We start from the raw sequence: 25,653 nt of genomic DNA, 5'->3' as shown, positions 1-25,653 counted from the left end.
ATGAATAAAACCACCAGATGTGAAATTCTTATTTGCCATAATGTTTTTTTTGAGTATATTTACATATAAAAGCATTTAGATTTGTTAGAGCAGAACTGTGTTCTCTGAAAGTAGCCTACTGTGTGGTTGCAGATCCTGAATTGTTTTAATGATCAACATGAGTTGTGAGAAAATTACATTTCTGTTTAATTTAATACCATTTCATTCTTTTGCAGACAAACAGGACAGTTTATGATAGTGTCATTGTGACACACATTCACAAACAGTATGGCATTAATATATTTACATGGCAGAGCAACACAGAATAAGTAAACATGCAGATGCAAAAGGCTTCAGTTGTTCTCTTGATGTAAGTGTGTTGGTGCATGATGTCATCTGGGCTTTGGGACAGGGCGGGGCATGCGATTGGGCTGGTTTGGTCCGATGTATTTCAAAGGAATGTATTTGGGCTTTTCAATCACCTCCAACCCCAGGAAGGGCTGCAAGGCAGGAGGCACTAACACTGTCCCTTCCTGAAAATGGACATGTGAGTGAGATATAGAAAGTAGCATGTTATCAGAGACACTTATTTTCATGGTGGGTGAATGTATTCATCAATAGTATTGGGAATACAGTCGGTGTTCTCTCTTACCTTGGTCTGATGAGTCTCCAGTATAGCAATGATAGTACGGGGAATAGCACACGCTGTGGCATTCACCTAGAGCAGAACACAAATAATTAAGACATTTTCTAATATTTTTTTTTGAAAACACTTAGAAAATGGTTATTCTGTTCTTGTAGAATCTATTACATTTAGTGCATCAGAAATACTGAATCTCACACCATAAATTATATCCCCCTTCCTGGTCTCACCGTATGAGCATAATGTAGGCTACCATCCTCCCCCTCATATAGGATATTGAGGCGTCTGCTTTGGTAGTCTGTACAGTTAGACCCGCTGGAGATCTAAGGCAAGCCAACGGAGAAACAAAAACATCAAGCCTGGATAACAAAACTGACCCCAATGCTCTGACAGAGCAATAATGGGAAATTCTTTTCAAACAAAAACAATATTCATCCAGGACATGATTAACCAATCATAGTAGTGCCAGCAATCCCACCTCGCCATAGCTGTCCCTCCCTGGCATCCAGGCCTCAATGTCGTACTTCCTGTGTGCTGGGCGACCTAGCTCCTGGGTGGGCATGTCCAGTACTCTACAGGTAGAGAGAACGCAGCGGTTACAGGAACACTCTGCTAGGGGTTTAAATGAGTAAAATCAATAGGGTGTATTTGCACAAATAATATATTTATATGTAAATATATGACTATGGTGTGTACAAATGGCAAAATACACTGTAGTGTATGACTCAAAGCACAAGCTATGCATCTATCCAGCCAGATTGAGTGTATGAGTCTTCATCGACCTGGCCAAGGCTTTCGACTCTGTCAATCACCATATTCTTATCGGCAGACTCAGTAGCCTCGGTTTTTCTAATGACTGCCTTGCCTGGATCACCAACTACTTTGCAGACAGAGTTCAGTGAGTCAAATCGGAGGGCACGCTGTCCGGTCCTCTGGCAGTCTCTATGGGGGTGCCACAGGGTTCAATTCTCAGGCCGACTCTTTTCTCTGTATATATCAATGATGTTGCTCTTGCTGCGGGCGATTCCCTGATCCACCTCTACACAGACGACACCATTCTGTATACTTCCGGCCCGTCCTTGGACACTGTGCTATCTAACCTCCAAACGAGCTTCAATGCCATACAACACTCCTTCCGTGGCCTCCAACTGCTCTTAAACGCTAGTAAAACCAAATGCATGCTTTTCAACCGTTCGCTGCCTGCACCCGCACGCCCGACTAGCATCACCACCCTGGATGGTTCCGAACCTAGAATATGTGGACATCTATAAGTACCTAGGTGTCTGGCTAGACTGTAAACTCTCCTTCCAGACTCATATCAAACATCTAAAATCTAAAATCAAATCTAGAGTCGGCTTCCTATTCCGCAACAAAGCCTCCTTCACTCACGCCGCCCTAGTAAAACTGACTATCCTACCGATCCTCGACTTCGGCGATGTCATCTACAAAATAGCTTCCAATACTCTACTCAGCAAACTGGATGCAGTTTATCACAGTGCCATTCGTTTTGTTACTAAAGCACCTTATACCTACCACCCACCACTGCGACCTGTATGCTCTAGTCGGCTGGCCCTCGCTACATATTCGTCGCCAGACCCACTGGCTCCAGGTCATCTACAAGTCCATGCTAGGTAAAGCTCTGCCTTATCTCAGTTCACTGGTCACGATGGCAACACCCACCCGTAGCACGCGCTGCAAATGAGAACTTGTTCTCAACTAGCCTACCTGGTTAAATAAAGGTGGGAAAAAAAATAAAAAATGCAGAGAGTCAGAGAGGAGCACTGACCTATAGTGGAGCTCCAGGGAGGAGAAGATCTCCTTCTGCAGGGACAGGAACTCCTCCAGCATCTGAGAGCTCTCCTCCCCAGTCTCATCTGCAGTCACACCAAACATTTCCACCTGGACAGACACACGAGCAGAGGATGAGAACACAAGGGTTCTTTAACACCATGCATCAAATATGGCGGACAATTGGTCCTTGGTTGATTCTAAAGATTTGCCTTTGTTTCCTGTTACCTTGTTGAAGTGATGTACTCTGTAAAGGCCCCAAGTCTCTCTGCCTGTGTCCGTCTCAGCCCTGTAACATGTGCTACTGCACACAGACCTACAATGGAAAAACCAGTCCATTCAGCTCTAATAAAAACACATAGGAGGTACATGTATATGTTACACTAGGTTGTCAGAAAACCAAACGTACAGTATTACAAATAATGTGCCTCACCTGACAGGAAGGTCCTTCCAGTTAACAGCATGGTCCATAAAATAACCTAGAAGAGAAAAAGGACACTTTCTGGTTACAGCAATGACACACTAGTACATCACTACTAACCATTAAGGTTTTTCCATTCTCACCCACACAGATGACCGTACCCCACGACCTCCCCATCACAGCCTAACTCATACATGGCCTCACCTGCTATGCCCACCTCCCCTGTGCCAGCCAGGTTGAGGTCAGGGAAGCAGGCGGGGTCCAGAGAGTACACCTGAGACCTGTGGGCATGGGGCTGCATTCCACAACCCTCCTGTATGTATGAGAGAGGGAGACAGAGATAGGGTGGGAGTGTCTCCGGAGAAAGAAAGAGAGAACGTGTCAGTTTGGAGAAATGTTACTTGTGAAAACTGGGTACACACATCGCACCTTAATCTCAGAATGCTTTACTCTCTTTTTCCAGTTTGAATATTGTTATGCATTCATGTCTGCAGTGTAAATGAAGGATAGAGTCAGATACTCACAAATACAGCCCCCTTCAGCATGTCTGGCACAACCATAGGTATAAACCCCTGAGATGAAAAAAAAACTGATTTGCTTTCAAAGTAGGGAGACATGTATTTATTCATTACTGCTACAGTTGTTATAATATATAGGGTGCTATTTCTATTGTTTTTTTTTATCATTTTCATTATTTTATTTCACTTAGTCCTGCATTTTGGAGCTCCGAAACCTAAGATTTTCATTGTACCCTGCAATCACACCTGCTACCTTGTACATGTGACTTTTAAACACTCAGAATCTGAAATGATAAGCACACATTTTGCAGATATATCAATCTATTCTCCCTGATAACACAGTCAAACAAAGGGTATCTTACACACCCGCTGCTGCAGTGTTTCCAGGGCAAAGTTCTGTAGAGCAGACTGGAGTCTGGCCCCCACTCCCCTTAGATAGTATGACCTATGACCTGAGACATGGGCAAGACGCCTGCAGAGAGAAGATAGGAGTAAACCACATGATTTAAGCTTTATTTAACTAGGCAAGTCAGTTAAGAACAAATTATTATTTATGATGACGGCCTACCGGGGAACAGTGGGTTAACTGCCTTGTTCAAGGGCAGAACAAAATATTTTCACATTGTCAACTTGGGGATTCGATCCAGCAAACTTTACGGTTACTGGCTCAACGTTCTAACCACTAGGAATATTTTAGGTGACTGAAGTTCATATTTAATTTAGACAATGTTATGCATATTTGGAGTTTCTGTACACATGATTTCCAGTCTTCTATTTGTTACACTGAAGGTGCAGGTTTATGGTTACTAAGCTTGAAGCAGAATGTTCTGAATGACTTGATATTGATTGATGACGCCAGACTGGAGATACAAGGACCGAGGACGCTGATTATTATTGTACTCTGTGAAACAGTGTGATTCTATAGCAGCTGACAAAGTCACTGCCTTTTGTTTTGACCTCCTAAAAGCCTCTCAGGCTGGTGTTTACAGAACAGCTGTCTGCTGATTAGGATTTAAGGACCTTCTCAGTGCAGACCAGTTAGACATTTCCTTTGCTTCTGTGCTGGAGGTGTCTCCCTGCTGCAACATGTAATAAACAGGATAGATTTTTTTTATCGACTGTAACAACAACTGCACTCCTTTATGTTCACCTGGAAATTACAGAGGGTGAGAGTTGGTAATTAAGTTTTAAAAATATATATAAAGATAAGACATTAATCTCAAGGGGAAATTAGAACAAAAGATTGTTCATCTGAAAATCTAGCAAAGACCCTGGCCATTTGCTGTAGGAAAAAAAAAATTCCAGACAAAGAAACAACTCATACAATATTAAGCACCCATTTACTATTGACAAGCCCCAGGCTACATATTGTTAACAACAATACCAGAGGATAATGCTGGAGAGCCCCTGTTGTTTGGCTGCACTGTTGATGAGGTTCAGTTATGTGTTTACCGGTAGGCCTTTGCCAAGAATACTGGGACTGGAGGATCAACTGATCAAAATGAGAGAGATAGTATTGAGGAACAACGAGAGAGAGAGAGAAGAAATGTTGATATAAAGAGAAAAAAAAGACGATAAACAGTGAGGAGAGAGCGTAAGCAGAGTGACATGAAGAGACAGAGGGGTATGGAGAGAGAGACAGGAGGAAGAGAGAACAATAGCCAGAGAGCAGACCAGTGTGTGTCTAACCTCTGTCTGATAAGACCAAGCTCCTCCCCGATCTCTAGGTGTCCCCTGGGTTTGAAGTCAAACTCTGATGAAAAAGGTCAGAGATAACTGCATATCAAATACTGTCCTACTTTGTACGTCGATGAGATCATGAGGACAGCATGTAATTTTATTGTTCCGCCTCCTCACCTGGCTTCTGTCCAACCAGCTCCACCACTCTCGCTTGGCTCTCATCTCCAATTGGCTGAAAGAGGGAGATGGGGGGGTGAAAATTAAATTAGTTCCAAACTATAGATTTTTTTCAGATATGCAAAAAAATGTCTTCCAATAGTTGAAAGACTGTCTCTATGCATAGGTCTCTCTCAGAATGATTCTCTAACAACATACATTTGCCTCACACCTGTGTGTGTGTGTGTGTGTGTGTACTCACCACGTCGGGGTGTGTGGTGTTGGGCAGCCTCAGGGCTCGGCCATAGTGCTCCTCCTCCAGCTCACTCTCTCTGGGGTAAAGCTGGCTCAGCCGATGACGGATCTCCCGACCCTCCTTCGTAGCCTCCTTGAACTCAGGAATCTGAACAAAATAAGGGGCTACTTACTCCAAAAGGGTATTATTTCTGTTCAGCCTTGATGTTAAGTGCAAATACCATAAGGCCACAGCAGGCAAGGCAGAACTTACATTAGCTAGGGATTTCTTGTCATTCTGATCCTGTGAAGAGAAGGGAAATGTTTATCACAATAATTCCACAAAATAATATCTCATCATAACATGAAAAAAATGTTTTGAAGCACAGGTATTGGTATCATTGGCAACATATCAACTGACCACAAGAGCCCGAACTCTATGGCTGATCACTTTCTTCTGCTTCTCCAGATGTGAGATTTCCTTTCGGACTGCTTCAAGTTGCTGCCAAACATACACCTGCAGCACACACTTACATCAGAAACACCCCCCTAAAATAGGCCTATAGAGATCAGGCAATGTGCTTGATACTAATGCAGTAGGCTACACCGCATGCATGTACTTCAAGGCAAATGACACACAGTATATGAAAGCACAGAGGCAATCTCTCAAATACACATTAATGACTTGAGGGTCAAGAGAGCATGCAAATTGCATGTAACTAGGCTACATCTACAGTATTCAACATGGTGTGGTGAGATGGGATATACAGAAAAGCTTACGATCTCCCTGACATCTGCTCCCCGTAGGTCCCCTTTCCGAGTCTCCACATTGGCAATGACTTTGTCAGTCTCCTCGCACACAAGTCGCATGTCCAAGTCTGGCTTGTCACTGTAGCCCTCGCGGACATGTTCGTACAGACTACTTCGCACCTCATGTGTGGAGCGGCTGTGGGTAAACACTTTTGTCCCCTGCCTTTTAAAGTGTCTTGAAACAGGTTTTAAGACATTCAATGTGCCAACCCGAACAACCATGCCAATGCAAGTCGCCATGTTTCAATGCGGAAGTAGATTGGTACATAAGGCGGAACCAAATAAGACAACCAATTAATAAAACATATTTTTATTTGTAACAAATGTAATGTACTGACTGTGTGTTTATAAAGTCGAAAAACAAAATATATCTTACATTTGCTTTAGTTATAAAAGAAGGAACACGAGCGAGTTCAAAACTAAACGTCACATCCGTGCACTGGTTCAAAGGCTAGCCAATGAGACTAGCGAAACCATTGCATTGCGGTAATGCGGTTCAGAGAGGGAGACAAGTGAATTGTGCGGCCGACAACAGTCAGGCAGGTCTCTGGGGCAATAAAAACAGTATTTTATGTTCGTTTTACATCCGTAATGTGTTTGAGATGTTTGTGTTTTATGCCATGATTGACTAATTCCTCTGATAAGACAGAAAGGGGTGCTTTGGCGGATGATCTTTAGAGGGCTGCATTCAGCAGTTGCTAACAAACGTTAGCTAGCCGCCGCCGGGCGGTCTGTTGTTATAGTCTGCATGGTGGTTCTGAGAACCATGAGCCGTGCTGCACCCCACACTGGAGGCCGTACTCACTCAAACCAGGACAGGCAAGGCGGATCGGAGGGTGGGACACACGGATGTCAACTGTCAGCTTCCCTTTTTGACTGACTACAGACAATCGGGCCCAAAGGAGAAGCTACTAACAGTAACTGTCTGGCCCCTGGTGACATCCACACAATCAGAGCCCAGGACAGGACCACCAAGTAGGGTAGTCTCCCCTTAATGAAGGTAACGTCAACAACATTGTTGTCATTTTGTGTCACTTCCTGAATGTACCCTGTTGATTTTCCCAATAAGAGAGAGGATTAGGGAATGGTACCTTAGAGCTTTGCAAGACACTCATTCAGCCTTTAGCTCAGAGTTAGATATGATTCATTAAGTGCTTTGAAGTTGATCTTGACCGTGACCCTCTAATTACTCATAGATAGATTACCTATATCTATATACATCAAATTGTAATTATAATTGGCCACCATCTTGTGTATTTGGCTCCTTGACATAAATGTTGTTGTTAAAGGTTCCTGATATTCCTGTTTATCTATGTCAACTCTTGACTATTTCCAGATGAGTGCAGTCCGTGGAGGAACAATCACCTGGCGGCCACAGCCCTGGCAGGACGGTGACAGTGGGGGAGGGGAGCCCCTTTCGGACAGTGACTCTGAAGAAGAGGACTTTCCCGACGACAGCACCACTCCTTTAGGAGACTACGTCACACATGGTATGGTAGAATGGGAACGTCCAAATGATTGCATCAGTCATGTTACTCAGAGAGCTCACCGTGTGTGTGTGTGTGTGTGTGTGTGTGTGTGTGTGTGTGTGTGTGTGTGTGTGTGTGTGTGTGTGTGTGTGTGAGTGAGTGTGTGAAGAGTTTTGACACATCTACTCATTCAAAGGTTTGTCTTTATTTTTACTATTTTATACATTGTAGAATAATAGTGAAGACATCAACAATATGAAATAAAACACATGGAATCATGTAGTAATTAAAAAGTGTTAAACAAATCTATATATATTGGAGATTCTTCAAAGTAGCCACCTTGATGACAGCTTTGCACACTCTTGGCATTCTCTCAACCAGCTTCATGAGGAATGCTTTTCCAACAGTCTTGAAGGAGTTCCCACATATGCTGAGCACTTGTTGGCTGCTTTTCCTTCACTATGTGGTCCAACTCATCCCAAACCATCTCAATAGGGTTGAGGTCGGGCGATTGTGGAGGCCAGGTCATCTGATGCAACACCATCACTCTCCTTGGTCAAAAAGCCCTTACACAGCCTGGGTGTGTTTTGGGTCATTGTCCTTTTGAAAAACAAATGATAGTCCCACTAAGTGCCTACCAGGTTGGGATGGCGTATCGCTGCAGAATGCTGTGGTAGCCATACTGGTTAAGTGTGTCTTGAATTCTAAATAAATCACAGTGTCACCAGCAAAGCACCCCCACATCATCAGACCACCTGCTCCATGCTTCACGGTGGGAACCACACATGCGGATATCATCCGTTCACCTACTCTATGTCTCACAAAGACATGGCGGTTGAAACCAAAAATCTCAAATTTGGACTTATCAGACCAAAGGACAGATTTCCACCGGTCTAATGTCCATTGCTCGTGTTTCTTGGACCAAACAAATCTCTTCTTCTTATTGGTGTCCTTTAAGTAGTGATTTCTTTGCAACAATTCGACCATGAAGGCCTGATTCACGTAGTCTCCTCTGAACAGTTGACATTGAAATGTGTATGTTACTTGAACTCTGTGAAGCATTTATTTTGACTGCAATCTGAGGTGCAATTAATTGTAATTTATTTATCCTCTGCAGCAGAGGTAACTCTGGGTCTTCCTTTCCTGTGGCGGTCCTCATGAGAGCCAGTTTCATCATAGCGCTTGATGGGTTTTTGCGACTGCACTTTAAAAGTTCTTGAAATTTTCCATATTGACTGACCTTCATGTCTTAAATTAATGATGGACTGTCGTTTCTCTTAGCTTATTTGAGCTGTTGAGAGAATGCCAAGAGTGTGCAAAGCTGTCATCAAGGCAAAGGGTGCTACTTTGAAGAATCGGAAATATGTTTTGATTGGTTTAACCCTTTTTTGGTCACTACATGATGTGTTATTTCATAGTTTTGATGTCTTCACTATTATTGTAGAAATAATGGAAAAACCCTTGAATGAGTAAGTGTGTCTAAACTTTTGCCTGGTACTGTACGTCTCATTTGCCTCACTTTTTACTTATTCTCTCCCTCAGGGTTGAAGCAGCTATTGGATGCTCAGCAGCTGTGTGATGTCACTCTGTTAGTGGAGGGGAAGAGGTTTATGTGTCACAGGTGGGATCAAAGACTTTCTCTCAATTCTAGTGTACTAGATCCAGACAGTGCATGTTGCTACACACAAAGGAATATGTTACACACACTTGGATGCCTACTGCTGTTTCAGTACTCTAGTCTCCTGCAGTTCATTGTAGTCACACCCTATCTCATCCTATGTGAATGACGTCATGCTTCTACCTCTCTTCAGAGTCCTCTTGGCAGCGGTCAGCCCGTATTTCCGTGCAATGTTCACTAGCCCCTTGGTGGAGTCCCGCCTTACTGAGATCCGATTGGAGGAGGTGACGCCGTCAGTCATGGAGACTGTCATCCAGTTTGTCTACACTGGGGAGGCGGGGCTCTGCCTGGACACGGCCGAGGACCTGTTTGTGGCGGCCAATCGGCTTCAAGTGATGCCCCTGCAGGACCTGTGCTCCAGGTAACTATATGCTGCCTGATATAGATGCGTTGTATTTTCCCCGGTCCAGAATGCTGCTCATACTCCTAAGCATATGCAGTTCAGTAACTGCCACAGAGTTTTGATAGCATTTAAAAAATATATATATTTAGTCTGGTTTTCCATCCTCAAATATCTGTGTGTCCGTAGGTTCCTGTTTGAACACCTGTCTGTAGACAACTGCCTGGGCATGTACTCTCTGGCCCGCTCCCACCACGACCAGCTGCTCCTGAGGGCCTCTCTGAGGCTGGTGGCCCAGCACTTCCCACGCGTGGCCCGCCAGAAGGACTTCCTGCTGCTGGACCCAGGTACCCTGGGAAGCCTGCTGGGCTCTGACCGCCTGGGCATAGACTCTGAGGCAGAGGTGTACGACGCGGCGCGCCGCTGGGCCGAGCACCAGCCCCTGGACCGTTACAGCCACATGCCGGCCCTGCTCCACCACCTCCGCCCTGGCCTGCTGTCCCTGGAGGAGAGCCAGCGGCTGAGCCAGGAGCTGGGACCTGCAGCAGCCGGGGAGGGCCTGGGGGGCCCGCTGAGGCCCCGGGAAGGCATGTTCGAGAAGAAGATAGTGTGTGTGGACCTAAAGCCACGGGAGGACGAGTCGCTGAACGAGAGGGACTTCACGGTGGACTGCTTCGACCCACGCACAGGAAAATGGGAGAAGCTGGCTGCCCTGGGCTCTTTGCTGTGCCCAGGTTGCACGGCCATTGGGGGGCGGCTGTTCGTAGCGGGGGGCATACTGCGGGGGGGCACGGTGTCCACGGAGGTCCATGAGTATGACTCTGTGTTGGATCGCTGGCAGGAGCGGTCGCCCATGGTGCAGCCCCGGGCCATGCTGGGTCTGCTGGGCTGTGGGGAGTCACTCTACGCCCTGGGGGGCTGCAACAGAGGAGCCATGCTGGACTCATGTGAGATCCTGGACCTGGCCTCTCTCCAGTGGGGCCCTGGGCCCCGTCTGCCCCTGCCACTGCGCTCCTTTGCCTGTGCCGCCTTGCGCGGCCGCATCTACCTGCTGGGCGGCACCACGCTGGAGCAGAACCGGGCGGTGGTGCACGCTGGCGTGCTCATCTACCACACCCTGACTGACTCATGGACCCGCGTGGGACTGGACTCTGGCGCCACCTGCCTGGCCGGAGGGGTGGCAGTGCGGGGAGGGGTCTGTGCCATTGGAGGCTACATGAGGGACGCCACAAAGTTTATAGATGGAAACTACACCCATCTGGAACCTCTGGAAGCCACGGGGCGGGTGCTGTTCTTCAGGGAGGGCCGGGGCACAGGGGTGGAAAGGGAGGTGACAGGGGCGGTGGTGTCTGAGAGGGGTGGGGGTGGGGGGAGTGACCGAGCCCCCAGTCCGGTGGTTTTCCCGGGGTTGCCCAGGCGGATTGCTGCCGGGGGCGTGGCCAGGTGGAAACGCAGGATATACGTGCTGGGCGGGGAGAACGGCTCCCGTTTCTATGACAGTGTGTACTGTTGGAAGCCTGGCTGGCGCAGCTGGGTCCAGAGACGGGAGAAACTACCCGGAGACACGGGGGGAGTCAGCCAGTTCGGCTGTACCACCCTCAAGTTCCCCAAGAAACACATCCTGTCCCGGCTGAGACTGGCTAGGGAGGACCGCAATCCTGATGATGACTAGCCACAGCCGGATGAATGAGTTGTGGCTAAGACCAGCATTCATGGGGTTTCAGTAATGAAATGTTATCAACTTTTTACACTTGAGAAAGTGGGGGGGGGAAGGGGACTCGCATCTGAATGTAACCACCGAATGCCACAACAACACTAAAGTTCTAATCAAAAATGATTTGAATGCATTTAAATGGTCTGAAACTTGTCTGCCTGTTGAACACACATCCTCAGCCTTTGCCACCTTCTATAGGAATTTAACGACTGCATAGGGCTATGTTTTGGATGACTGGCTGCGAATGTTTATTGAATTGTTTTATTTCTGCCTTTTCTATTCCAGACATTCTGAAATTCACTAAAGCATCCCATGTATGTAACTTTAGTCTTTCACTTTTCAATGATTCCAGGGCCATGTTCATTAGGCACGAAACGGAAGAAAATGAACTGAAACAGGGAAGGACTACCTACCAGGACTTGTCCAATAACCTAAACATTTATTTTCCATTGCATTATGTTTTGTAATGTTTTTTGATTTAATGCTCTAATAAACATGACCTAGATTTCAGTCACTTGTTATTTTTGGTCAGTTTCTCTTCATCGCTATTCACCCTAACACTTATCCTCCTCCAATCAGATATAGTGTTATCATCAGAGGGGATAACGTTATTGCCCCCAAGTCGCCAAATTCTGTTTTATTTAATTTTCAGATGCATGGGTTACTTACCGCAAGAGCATGCAGATCTGCCAGAATACCTGACACCTAAATATTTGTTTTATTTTAGTTGAACACGCCCCTTTGCTCTATAGAGCTGTGTGAAGATATTTGGAGTTTAAATGTGTATGTGTGTTGGGGTGTGAATGTTGGATTATGGAATGTAACAACAGGGGAGTCGTCTCTTCCCCCCCCCCCCCTTAAGAGAAACGTCACCTGACTGATGTAATCTGATGTTTTTGAACTGAAAGTCAAATTGATAATTTGATGACAGTTATGCTATCAAATGATTAAAGGAATATTTGCTTAAGAGTTTTGGGATTATTCTCCTGTTTTACAATTTTCCTCTGGGCTACGACAACAGGTCCTTCTGTCATTTTGCGTATGTTACTAAAAGCGAAGAAATCATTAACCAGATGGGTGGGGGTGAAACCATTGGTCAGAGACCGACAGGACAGCGGATGTGGTCTTTGTTTGTGCTTTAGGCATATTTTGGGTCACGGTAAACCAAATGTTAACACCTGTAACATTCATTTAATTAAGTTACCAATAGAATTTGCACACGGAAGAGAAAATCAAGTTTGTTTGACATGCTACGATAGATTGAACTGAACTAATGGGGTTTATTTTACTAGAACTGAACCGTGTGTGTACTGTAAGTGAACATTGAAGAGGCTAGGCGTTTATTATTACTGTCATTAATAAACCTCTGAATCAGCCTCTTTTCTGGCGACCAAAAGGTCTTATTGACCAACCACCGACCATTCTCTCCTTCACCTGGCCTTTCTCTCCTTCACCTGGCCTTTCTCTCCTTCACCTGGCCTTTCTCTCCTTCACCTGGCCTTTCTCTCCTTCACCTGACCTTTCTCTCCTTCACCTGGCCTTTCTCTCCTTCACCTGGCCTTTCTCTCCTTCACATGGCCTTTCTCTCCTTCACCTGGCCTTTCTCTCCTTCACCTGGCCTTTCTCTCCTTCACCTGGCCTTTCTCTCCTTCACCTGGCCTTTCTCTCCTTCACCTGGCCTTTCTCTCCTTCACCTGGCCTTTCTCTCCTTCACCTGGCCTTTCTCTCCTTCACCTGGCCTTTTTCTCCTTCACCTGACCTTTCTCTCCTTCACATGGCCTTTTTCTCCTTCACCTGGCCTTTCTCTCCTTCACCTGGCCTTTCTCTCCTTCACCTGACCTTTCTCTCCTTCACCTGGCCTTTCTCTCCTTCACCTGGCCTTTCTCTTATGCTTTATCGTCCGTTAGAATGTGAGCCCGCTAGTTAATAGACACTAGTATCATCATTATCCTTTGCTCCAAGTCCTGGACTGATGTCCCTTGGTTTGACATTGCGGTCGTTGACACCTTTCTTCCTTTCTGTTGAGAAATGGAGAATCCTTCGTCTGAAACCACACCGGAGAAGGGGACCATTAATAATCTAACTGATATCTTGGTCATCATCGGCTACTTCATTCGGGTCATTGGAGTGGGCGTCTGGGTTAGTAGTACACCTATCTGTATATCTGTCTACAGGTCTGTAGCCTACATAAACTCAGCAAAACAAAAAAAACGTCCCTTTTTCAGAACTGTTTCTTTCAAAGATCATTCGTAAAAATCCAAATAACTTCACAGATCTTCATTGTAAAGGGTTTAAACACTGTTTCCCATGCTTGTTTAATGGACCATAAGCAATTCATGAACATGCACCTGTGGAACGGTTGTTAAGACACTAACAGCTTACAGACGGTCGGCAATTAAGGTCACAGTTATGAAAACCTAGGACACTAAAGAGGCCTTTCTACTGACTCCGAAAAACATCAGAAAAAGATGCCCAGGTTCTCTGCTCATCTGCGTGAACGTGCCTTAGGCATGCTGCAAGGAGGCATGAGGACTGCAGATGTGGCCAGGGCAATAAATTGCAATGTCCGTACTGTGAGACACCTAAGATAGCGCCACAGGGAGACAGGATGGACAGCTGATCGTTCTCGCAGTGGCAGACCACGTGTAACAACACCTGCACAGGATCGGTACATCCGAACATCACACCTACTGAGGGCTTATAGGCCTGTTGTAAGGCAGGTCCTCACCAGACACCCCTGGCAACAAGGTCACCTATGTGCACAAACTCGTTTTGTCTCACCAGGGTTGATGGTCGGAGTCGCGTTTATCATCGAAGAAATGAGTGTTACACCGAGGCCTGTACTCTGGAGCTGGATCAATTTGGATGTGGAGGGTCCGTCATGGTCTGGGGCGGTGTGCCACAGCATCATCGGACTGAGCTTGTTATCATTGCAGGCAATCTCAATGCTGTGCGTTACAGGGAAGACATCCTCCTCCCTCATGTGGTACCCTCTCTGCAGGCTCATCCTGACATGACCCTCCAGCATGACAATGCCACCAGCCATACTGCTCGTTCTGTGCGTGATTTCCTGCAAGACAGGAATGTCAGTGTTCTGGAATGGCCAGCGAAGAGCCCGGATCTCAATCCCATTGAGCACGTCTGGGACCTGTTGGATCGTAGGGTGAGGCCTAGGGCCATTCCCCTTTGAAATGTCTGGGAACTTGCAGGGGCCTTGGGGAAAGAGGGGGTACAGTGCCTTGCGAAAGTATTCGGCCCCCTTGAACTTTGCGACCTTTTGCCACATTTCAGGCTTCAAACATAAAGATATAAAACTGTATTTTTTTGTGAAGAATCAACAACAAGTGAGACACAATCATGAAGTGGAACGACATTTATTGGATATTTCAAACTTTTTTAACAAATCAAAAACTGAAAAATTGGGCGTGCAAAATTATTCAGCCCCCTTAAGTTAATACTTTGTAGCGCCACCTTTTGCTGCGATTACAGCTGTAAGTCGCTTGGGGTATGTCTCTATCAGTTTTGCACATCGAGAGACTGACATTTTTTCCCATTCCTCCTTGCAAAACAGCTCGAGCTCAGTGAGGTTGGATGGAGAGCATTTGTGAACAGCAGTTTTCAGTTCTTTCCACAGATTCTCGATTGGATTCAGGTCTGGACTTTGACTTGGCCATTCTAACACCTGGATATGTTTATTTTTGAACCATTCCATTGTAGATTTTGCTTTATGTTTTGGATCATTGTCTTGTTGGAAGACAAATCTCCGTCCCAGTCTCAGGTCTTTTGCAGACTCCATCAGGTTTTCTTCCAGAATGGTCCTGTCGAGAAGCCGAGAAGAGATCAACATCCGACGAGCTTCTCCTTCACGTCTCTATGGATTAAAATGAATGGTCCTGTCGAGAAGCCGAGAAGAGATCAACATCCGACGAGCTTCTCCTTCACGTCTCTATGGATTAAAATGAATGGCTCCATCCATCTTCCCATCAATTTTAACCATATTCCCTGTCCCTGCTGAAGAAAAGCAGGCCCAAACCATGATGCTGCCACCACCATGTTTGACAGTGGGGATGGTGTGTTCAGCTGTGTTGCTTTTACGCCAAACATAACGTTTTGCATTGTTGCCAAAAAGTTCAATTTTGGTTTCATCTGACCAGAGCACCTTCTTCCACATGTTTGGTGTGTCTCCCAGGTGGCTTGTGGCAAACTTTAAACAACACTTTTTATGGATATCTTGAAGAAATGGCTTTCTTCTTGCCACTCTTCCATAAAGGCCAGATTTGTGCAATATACGACTGATTGTTGTCCCATGGACAGAGTCTCCCACAGCTGTAGATCTCTGCAGTTCATCCAGAGTGATCATGGGCCTCTTGGCTGCATCTCTGATCAGTCTTCTCCTTGTATGAGCTGAAAGTTTAGAGGGACAGCCAGGTCTTGGTAGATTTGCAGTGGTCTGATACTCCTTCCATTTCAATATTATCGCTTGCACAGTGCTCCTTGGGATGTTTAAAGCTTGGGAAATCTTTTTGTATCCAAATCCGGCTTTAAACTTCTTCACAACAGTATCTCGGACCTGCCTGGTGTGTTCCTTGTTCTTCATGATGCTCTCTGCGCTTTTAACGGACCTCTGAGACTATCACAGTGCAGGTGCATTTATACGGAGACTTGATTACACACAGGTGGATTGTATTTATCATCATTAGTAATTTAGGTCAACATTGGATCATTCAGAGATCCTCACTGAACTTCTGGAGAGAGTTTGCTGCACTGAAAGTAAAGGGGCTGAATAATTTTGCACGCCCAATTTTTCAGTTTTTGATTTGTTAAAAAAGTTTGAAATATCCAATAAATGTCGTTCCACTTCATGATTGTGTCCCACTTGTTGTTGATTCTTCACAAAAAAATACAGTTTTATATCTTTATGTTTGAAGACTGAAATGTGGCAAAAGGTCGCAAACTTCAAAGGGGCCGAATACTTTCGCAAGGCACTGTAACATCTCACAGCAAGAGCTGGCATCTCTGGTGCAATCCATGAAGTGGAGATGCACTGCAGTACTTAATGCAGCTGGTGGCCACACCAGATACTGACGGTTACTTTTGATTTTGACCCCTCCTTTGTTCAGGGACACATTATTCCATTTCTGTTAGTCACATGTCTGTGGAACTTGGTCAGTTTATGTCTCTTTTGTCTAATCTTGTTATGTTCATATTTACTCATGTTAAGTTTGCTGAAAATAAACGCAGTTGACAGTGAGAGGACGCTTCTTTTTTTGCTGAGTTTAGTTTTGAATACAAAATACATAGTTTTAAATTATACCTGATTCTCTCCGTGTGTAATTTATCATAATGATGTCATATGTCAAACTGGGTATTTGTATAGCTCCATTTATTGACATATGCAATACTGTAGAGTAAGCATACGTCATGAGGTAAACCACTGCTTAGGGCTTACATCCAGGGAATGTCCCGTCTTCCAGTCTATGTTTCAGACCAACAGTGGCACTGTGGGAGGGTACTTTTGGCAGGACGGACCATGATTTGGTGGCCAGTGAGTTCAACTTCATCTTTAACCTCTTTGCCAACTCGTGTATTTGAACCCTTATTAACCTGTATTTTAGCTAACCCTTTGGGACTGCAGTCACCTTTCTTGTCTTGCTCAGTCCCATTGTCTATATTACAGCCTGTATGCGAGAGGACAGTACCACTCCAAAATCATTTTGGGATATTTGTTTCATTAGTCCAAAAGCATTTTGCATGTCAGCAGACAAGTTTTCAAGAGCCAGGATTTTCAAGAAGCAACGTGTTACATCATCACGACGATGTGTTTTTCCTTTAACAGTTCTCCCCCTTCTCTCACTCTCTCTAGGTTGTAGCGTCACTGTTTGCCAGTAATATTGGTAGCGGCCACTTTGTGGGCCTTGCTGGTACCAGAGCAGCAGGTGGAATTGCTGTGGGGGGATTTGCGTGGAACGTAAGTATAATTTGACGCCTAAAAAAGATGTTATGACATGTTGTTACAGGGTTTCGAGTACACAACACAGTGACAATACTTTCTAATATGTGCTGATCAGGAAATTGAGATTCTTCTGACATTGGAGCACTCTCTCTACCCAGGCCTGGTTTCTTGTGCTCCTATTGGGATGGCTATTTGTCCCTGTCTACCTCACAGTGGGGGTAAGTTACACAAGACCATTGTATGCCAGCTAACATGGCATACTGGAGAGATTTGTGTCGATTGGTAATTTCTGCATTTCTTGTTGCTTAGGTAATTACAATGCCTCAGTACCTGAAGAAGAGGTTTGGGGAAACCAGGATCAGTTTGTACCTCTCCGTCATTTCTCTGTTCCTCTACATCTTCACCAAGATCTCTGTGAGTGTTGGACAGGGCTCCCGAACCCTGTTCCTGGAGAGCTACCGTTGTGTAGGTCTTCGCTCCAACCTTAATCTAGTGCACCTGATTCTAATTATTAGCTGGTTGATGGGTTAGTTACAACTGGAGTTACAGCGAAAACCCACAGGAGGGCGGCTCTCCAGGAACAGGGTTGGAGAGCCCTGGTCTGGGACAACACTATGAGGCACTGTTTGTAACATGCTATAAACGTCCGCCACAGTCCTTTATCATTACATTTTCTTCAATATTGATAGTATCTGTGGTATTTCCAAGTCTCCTGAGTTCTGTACGTTTGATTGAGGTATGAAAGGCATTGCGATATAAACATACCCGTGGACCAGTCTGACTGTCTCCTCGTCTCTGTCTCTCCGGGTGGACATGTTCTCCGGGGCTGTGTTCATACAGCAGGCTCTAGGCTGGAACATCGATGTGGCTGTGATAGCCCTCCTCTCCATCACAGCTCTGTACACAGTCACAGGTAACATCTGTTTGATCAAATTATACACAAAACGCTTTCATTACTTGTGGTAGAAAAGGCTGTCCACGATTAAAGAGAGGTCATGTTTGGAAAAGATTAACCATAGGATAAAAACAGGGCCTTAAGCATTTTGTCTGTTACCCTCGACCCACAAGCACAGCTGATTCTACTTGTCAACTTATCATCAAACCCTTGACAAGTTGAATCAGGTGTTTTTTGTACAGGGCTACAATGAAAATGTGTGATGTTGGGGGTACTGGAGGACTGGAGTTTGGAATCACTGTCCTGGATAAAAAGTTCCCAAACTCGGTCCTGGGGCCCTCCCTGTGTGCACATTTTGGGAAACCCTGTCCTAGATGACCTCTGTAGTTTGTTCATCAACTGGGTTATTGTTGCCTAGTTACCTTACCTCTATGCATATCTACCTCAGTCACTCCAGTATCCGTGCACATGTAAATATGGTATTGGAACTGACTTTAAAAAATATTTCCTGTATATAGTATGCTTGCTTGCTTACTTTGTGTATTTAATATTTCTTATTCTTATTTCTCGTGTGTTTTTCTCTATTACTACATTGTTAATGATTATTGCATTGTTGGGTTTTGAGTTTGCAAGAAAGCCGTTTCACTGTATGTGACATTGTAACTTGAAATGTGTTCATCTGTAATGATCTGTTTTGCTCACTAGGGGGCCTAGCTGCTCTGATGTACACAGACACCGTCCATACATTCGTTATCATCGCTGGCGCCTTCAGCCTCACAGGTTTCGGTAAGTTTAGAGTCCTGTGTCCAGAGTCCAAACACATTCCACCTTGTTGACTCCACTTGTTTCTCAACGCATGACGGAGTAACAAGAAATGGAGATGTTTCTATATCTGTGCTTAAATGTCTTTTTATCTACTGTACTTTTTGTTTATGCTTACATGCGTATGGATGACGTAATGTATAATAACTGATACCAATGATGTATAGATGATGTTATGTATTATATAGATAGTGTACCTCCAAATGAAATACTGTACCATGTTTTGACTATGACTGCATTTAGTGTCGCAACTCTACTTGAGTGGTCCACAATGTGACTTTTAAAATGTGTATTTTGTATTGTCAACTATTCTGTCATTGTGGAATGACACTTTAATAAATGTTTTAAACTCATGACTCAACTGGTCATGATGAATTAGTTGCTGTGTCTAGTGGATCTGTTAGTGCAGCCCTTCCTTACTCACTCTCTCACTCCCTCCCTCCTTCATCCAACCTCCCTCCCTCCTCTCGCATTCACCACCTTTAGTAAACCACTTCCTTGATCCAGCCTCACACTAGGCTGCCCTGGGGCGGCCGTCATTGAAAATTATGAATTTGTTCTTAACTGACTTGCCTAGTTAAATAAAAAATAAAAAAACTGTAGACCCACTATACAGTGCCTTGCAAAAGTATTCATCCCCCTTGGCATTTTTACTATTTTGTTGCTTTACAACCTATAATTTAAATGGAATTTTATGTGGATTTCATGTAATGGAAATACACAAAATAGTCCAAATTGGTGAAGTAAAATGTAAAAAATATAAAAAAACGGAAAAGTGGGGCGTGCATATGTACAGTTGAAGTCAGAAGTTTACATACACTCATTAAAACTCATTAAAACTTGTTTTTCAACCACTCCACACATTTCTAGTTAACAAACTATAGTTTGGCAAGTCGGTTAGATCTACTTTGTGCATGACACAAGTCATTTTTCCAACAATTGTTCACAGACAGATTATTTCACTTATAATTCACTGTATCACAATTCCAGTGGGTCAGAAGTTTACATACACTAAGTTGACTATGCCTTTAAACAGCTTGGAAAATTCCAGAAAATGATGTTATGGCTTCAGAAGCTTCTGATAGGCTAATTGACATCATTTGAGTCAATTGGAGGTGTACCTGTGGATGTATTTCAAGGCCTACCTTCAAACTCAGTGCCTCTTTGCTTGACATCATGAGAAAATCAAAAGAAATCAGCCAAGACCTCAGAAAAAAATGGTAGACCTCCACAAGTCTGGTTCATCCTTGGGAGCAATTTCGAAACACCTGAAGGTACCATGTTCATCTGTTCAAACAATAGTACGCAAGTATAAACACCATTGGACTACGCAACCGTCATACCGCTCAGGAAGGAGACGAGTTCTGTCTCCTAGAGATGAACATACTTTGGTGTGAAAAGTGCAAATCAATCCCAGAACAACAGCAAAGGACCTTGTGAAGATGCAGAAGGTACAAAATTATCTATATCCTATATCCTAATATCCTATCCTAAGTCCTATATCGCCATAACCTGAAAGGCAGCTCAGCAAGGAAGAAGCCACTGCTCCAAAAGACTATGGTTTGCAACTGCACATGGGGACAAAGATCATACCTTTTGGAGGAATGTCCTCTGGTCTGATGGAACAAAAATATAACTATTTGGCCATAATGACCATCGTTATGTTTGGAGGAAAAAGGGGGAGGCTTGCAACCCGAAGAACTCCATCCCAACCGTGAAGCACGGGGGTGGCAGCATCATGTTGTGGGGTTTCTTTGCTGCAGGAGGGATTGTTGCGCTTCCAAAATAAATGGCATCATGAGGGGAGAAAATGATGTGGATATATTTCAAGGCCTACCTTCAAACTCAGTGCCTCTTTGCTTGAAATCATGAGAAAATCTAAAGAAATCAGCCATGACCTCCACAACATCTCAAGACATCAGTCAGGAAGTTAAAGCTTGGTCGCAAATGGGTCTTCCAAATGGACAATGACCCCAAGCATACTATCAAAGTTGTGGCAAAATGGCTTAAGGACAACAAAGTCAAAGTATTGGAGTGGCCATCTCAAAGCCCTCACCTCAATCCTATAGAAAATTTGTGGGCAGACCTGGAAAAGCGTATGGGAGCGAGCAGGCCGACAAACCTGACTCAGTTACACCAGCTCTGTCAGGAGGAATGGGTCAGAATTCACCCAACTTATTGTGGGAAGCTTGTGGAAGGCTACCCAAAACGTTTGACCCAAGTTAAACAATTTAAAGGCATTGTTACCAAATACCAATTAAGTGCATGTAAACTTATGACCCACTGGGAATGTGATGAAAGAAATAAAAGCTGACATAAATCATTCTCTCTACTATTATTCTGACATTTCACATTCTTAAAATTAAGTGGTGATTATAATTGACCTAAGACAGTGGATTTTTACTAGGATTAAATGTCAGGAATTGTGAAAAACTGAGTTTAAATGTATTTGGCTAAGGTGCATGTAAACTTCAGACTTCAACTGTATTCACATCCTTTGCTATGCAGCCCCTAAATAAGATCTGGTGCAACCAATTACCTTCAGAAGTCACATAATTAGTTAAATAAAGTCCACCTGTGTGCAATCTAAGTGTCACATGATCTGTCACATGATCTCAGTATATATACACCTGTTCTGAAAGGCTAAAGAGTCTGCAACACCACTAAGCAAAGGGCACCATCAAGCAAGCGGCACCATGAAGACCAAGGAGCTCTCCAAACAGGTCAGGGACAAAGTTGTGGAGAAGTACAGTTCAGGGTTGAGTTATAAAAAAGTATCTGAAACTTTGAACATCCCACGGAGCACCATTAAATCCATTATAAAAAATGGAAAGTATATGGCACCACAACAAACCTGCCAAGAGAGGGCCGCCCACCAAAACTCACAGACCAGGCAAGGAGGGCATTAATTAGAGAGGCAACAAAGATCATCTATAAGTCTTTGCTAGGTAGAGCTCTGCCTTATCTCAGGCGGATTGGAGTATCTGTCCATAGGATCATTTTAAGCCGTACACTCCACAGAGCTGGGCTTTACAGAAGAGTGGCCAGAAAAAAAGTAATTGCTTAAGGAAAGAAATAAGCAAACATGTTTGGTGTTCCCCAGAAGGCATGTGGGAGACTCCCCAAACATATGGAAGAAGGTGTTCTGGTCAGATGAGACTAAAATGGAGCTTTTTCACCATCAAGGAAAACGCTATGTCTAGCGCAAACCCAACACCTCTCATCACCCTAAGAACACCATCCCCACAATGAAGCATGGTAGTGGCCGCATCAGGCTGTGGGGATGTTTTTCATCAGCAGGGACTGGGAAACTGGTCAGAATTGAAGGAATGATGGATGGAGCTAAATACAGGGAAATTCTTGAAACCTGTTTGTCTTCAAGCGATTTGAGACTGGAACAGAGGTTCATCTTTCAGCAGGACAATGACCCTAAGCATACTGCTAAAGCAACACTCGAGTGGTGTAAGGGGAAACATTTAAATGTCTTGGAATGGCCTAGTTAAAGCCCAGACCTCAATCCAATTGAGAATCTGTGGTATGACTTAAAGACTGCTGTACACCAGCGGAACCCACCCAACTTGAAGGAGCTGGAGCAGTTTTGCCTTAAAAAATGGGCAAAAATCCCAGTGGCTAGATGTTCCAAGCTTATAGAGACATACTCCAAGAGACTTGCAGCTGTAATTGCTGCAAAAGGTGGCTCTACAAAGTATAGACGTTGGGGAGGTGAATAGTTATGCACGCTCAAGTTTTCAGTTTTTGTTGTATTATTTCTTTGATTCACAATACATTTTTTGCATCTTCAAAGTGGTAGGCATGTTGTGTAAATCAAATGATACAAACCCCTACAAAATCCATTATAATTCCAGGTTGTAAAGCAACAAAATAGAAAAAATGCCTAAGGGGTGTGAATACTTTCGCAAGCCACTATACATCCCCCAGTCCACTCCTCCTGACCTCTGTAACCTATGTGACAGTGTGTGTGTGTGTCCCTCTTCCTTTCTCTTCCTGTCCTTAGCCTTCTTTGAGGTGGGGGGCTACAATGCTCTGCTGGAGAAGTACAGGTTAGCACTGCCCTCCATGTACCAGTCCCTGGAGCCCCAGCTCTACAACATCTCCCCCCAGTGCTTCACCCCTGAAAACGACGCCTTCCAGCTGCTGGGACCTGCCCTGGCCGGGGGTCCTCTTTGGCATCACCATCGTGGGCGGCTGGTGTTGGTGCACCGACCAGGTAAATAAGCTCATAGGAACACAGTGGATGGAATTCATATGTGCGTTTATTTCATATTGCATTCACTGTAGATGGCCCATTCAAAACTGTGATTAGATTTGAGTTGGCACATTGCTGACAATCTCATTTGCATGTGTTACATAATGTTGCTGTCTGCTCTGCTCATTCTGTTGCTATGGTGAGAGATACTTAAATTAGATGGATGTGAAACAACATGGATCAGACAGAAATATTGAATCGTTGGTTGAGTTGATCTGGGATCTTCCCCCATGTCTGTGTATAGGTGATCATGCAGCGCTGCCTGGCGGCCTGCAGTCTGACCCATGTGAAGGCGTCTGCATCATGTGTGGGTACCTGAAACTGCTCCCCAGGTTCCTTATGGTGTTCCCTGGAATGATCAGCCGCATGTTCTTCCCAGGTGAGTTCCCAAAATATGCCGTCATAGGATTTACAGAGAGGATTGGAGAGTTTGATATTTTAGGTTCATTAACAGGGAAGCAAAGCACACAGCAACAAAAACCTAAATTAATAACAGTTTGTCAAACTTTTTATGCCTTTTTCTTTTACCCTGAAGGGGGGGTGTGTGTGTGTGTGTGTGTGTGTGTGTGGTGTTCCCTCTCTTTTCCTCCTGTCATTATGGGCTCCATGGTGACAGAGCCTGTCTTCTCTCTCTGTTGACAGATGAGGTGGGTTGTGTGGTGCCAGAAGTGTGTGGGACGGAGGTGGGCTGCTCCAACATCGCCTACCCCAAACTGGTGGTCTCTGTGATGCCCAATGGTGAGAAGTCTCTCTTCTCTGCTGAACTAGTTGCTCAGATCTGGGTGACACTTTTACTGTATAATTGTTATTTTTACACATAATTTACTGCGTGCAGTTGTGTGTCGATGGCTACCAAGGTTTTTAGCTCTCCCATCATCTTACCTTAATCTTCCTTCCCCCTCCTCTCCCCCAGGTCTGAGGGGCCTGATGCTGGCGGTCATGCTGGTGGTCCTGATGAGCTCCCTGGCTTCCATCTTCAACAGCAGCAGCACCCTGTTCACCATGGACATCTGGACCCGCTTCAGACCGCAGACCAGAGAGAGCAAGCTCATGGTCGTTGGCAGGTATGGTCCTTTTTTCACTTGGTTTAAATAGGAAAACTTGGTTTATGTAGAAAAGTTCAGCTCTCCCAGACCATTTGCTGGAGTAGGTCAATATAACGTACGCTCCAATAAAATGGCTGCCTCTCACTCCGTCTCGCCCTCTGAGAGTGCGGGTCCTCGTCATCGTACCCGTCAGTATCTGCTGGATCCCTGTGGTCCAGGCGGCCCAGAGCGGTCAACTGTTTGAATACATCCAATCAGTGACCAGCTACCTGGCCCCTCCCATCGCCTTAGTCTTCTTCCTGGCTGTGTTTGTGAAGAGGGTCAATGAGCGGGTGAGGTCAGAGGGTGTGTTTTCTAGTTACAGAGCAAATTGTTGTGAGATGACATAGGGAAAGCATTGTTGAGTATGAAAGACATCTGGGCCTGTATTCACAAGGCATCTGAAGGTAGTACTGCCGATCTCAGATTAGACCCCCCTTAATAAAACCTTAATCAAAAATGCCAAACTGATTCTAGATCAGCACTCCTACTCTGAGACTGTGAATGCAGACATATACCACTGGATCAACTTTTGCTTCTTTGATTACTTTGGTACTAAATTTACATTTGTTTCTTTCAGGGGTGTTTTGGGGCCTGATGGGGGGGAACCTAGCTATGGGCTGTGCCATATGGGGCCAGAGTTTTGGTTTGGCTCAGGCAGCTGCCTGTTCCCCTCACTGCCCCACTCTGGTGTGTGGAGTCTATTACCTCTACTTCACTGTGCTCCTCTTCTTCTGCACCTCCATCCTGGTGCTGCTTGTCAGCTACTGTACACTGGCCATAGACAACAGGTGAGCGCTTGCCTCAACACTGTTTTATCAAATGCCTGCATCCATATCATTAATGCAGGGGACTCTTACCCACTATTATGAGAACTTATAAGCCTGTGGTGGTATGCATCTCCCCATATAATGCTCTGAGTGAGGTCTGATGGAACTGAAGTGCTGGGGAGGATAGCAGGCAGGGAGGCAGAGGAGAAAAGCAGAGAAGTCTGACAGCCCAGGTATGAGAAACATCCACTACACATGGCGCAGTCGAGCAGATCTAATCCATGATGCATTGTGGGTAAATTGACTGACTGATCTAAAATGTATTTATTATGCAAGGTGATTTGTAGATCAGTCAGTCTTGACTCACCTGCAAAGTCTAACAAGCCCATAACCTTGTTTTGATTTCTTTCCTTTGCTAGTGGATGCTGAAG

At 44.8% G+C, this 25,653-nt stretch overlaps 2 protein-coding genes and 1 pseudogene across 2 annotated transcripts; 2 read left to right on the top strand and 1 right to left on the bottom strand.

The window, feature by feature from the left end:
- Window positions 1–162: 162 nt before the first annotated feature.
- Window positions 163–6,507, bottom strand: sars2 (seryl-tRNA synthetase 2, mitochondrial). Its single transcript, XM_021582152.2, has 16 exons — window positions 6,200–6,507; window positions 5,841–5,936; window positions 5,694–5,723; window positions 5,448–5,588; window positions 5,207–5,261; window positions 5,039–5,102; window positions 3,716–3,821; window positions 3,356–3,403; window positions 3,036–3,144; window positions 2,844–2,889; window positions 2,639–2,726; window positions 2,409–2,521; window positions 1,101–1,194; window positions 853–945; window positions 632–697; window positions 163–512 (listed from the first exon to the last, which is right to left on the bottom strand). Exons 1-16 carry the CDS (start codon window positions 6,467–6,469, stop codon window positions 372–374), a joined length of 1,560 nt encoding a protein of 519 aa, XP_021437827.1. The 5' UTR covers window positions 6,470–6,507; the 3' UTR covers window positions 163–371.
- A 172-nt stretch (window positions 6,508–6,679) lies between these two features.
- Window positions 6,680–12,397, top strand: LOC110503691 (kelch-like protein 12). The gene is made up of 5 exons (XM_021582151.2): window positions 6,680–7,229; window positions 7,566–7,719; window positions 9,241–9,319; window positions 9,510–9,737; window positions 9,906–12,397. The coding sequence occupies exons 1-5, from the start codon at window positions 7,224–7,226 to the stop codon at window positions 11,386–11,388; spliced, it is 1,950 nt and encodes a 649-aa protein (XP_021437826.1). The 5' UTR covers window positions 6,680–7,223; the 3' UTR covers window positions 11,389–12,397.
- A 5,159-nt stretch (window positions 12,398–17,556) lies between these two features.
- LOC110503315 lies at window positions 17,557–24,521 on the top strand (annotated as a pseudogene).
- Window positions 24,522–25,653: the final 1,132 nt, after the last annotated feature.

This window comes from Oncorhynchus mykiss, chromosome 24 (assembly GCF_013265735.2).
Source record: "Oncorhynchus mykiss isolate Arlee chromosome 24, USDA_OmykA_1.1, whole genome shotgun sequence".
Classification (NCBI taxonomy): domain Eukaryota; kingdom Metazoa; phylum Chordata; class Actinopteri; order Salmoniformes; family Salmonidae; genus Oncorhynchus; species Oncorhynchus mykiss.
This window is presented reverse-complemented; position numbering and strand designations above follow the sequence as displayed.

Coding starts and splice junctions, on each gene's coding strand:
- sars2 (XM_021582152.2), bottom strand. CDS start 6,469: ATGGCGACTTGCATTGGCATGGTTGTTCGGGTTGGCACATTGAATGTC. Junction 5,103..5,206: donor GCTGGTTGGACAGAAGCCAG/GTGAGGAGGCGG, acceptor CTTTTTCATCAG/AGTTTGACTTCAAACCCAGG. Junction 3,404..3,715: donor TGGAAACACTGCAGCAGCGG/GTGTGTAAGATA, acceptor TTTTCATCTCAG/GGGTTTATACCTATGGTTGT.
- LOC110503691 (XM_021582151.2), top strand. Junction 9,320..9,509: donor AAGAGGTTTATGTGTCACAG/GTGGGATCAAAG, acceptor ACCTCTCTTCAG/AGTCCTCTTGGCAGCGGTCA. Junction 9,738..9,905: donor CTGCAGGACCTGTGCTCCAG/GTAACTATATGC, acceptor GTGTGTCCGTAG/GTTCCTGTTTGAACACCTGT.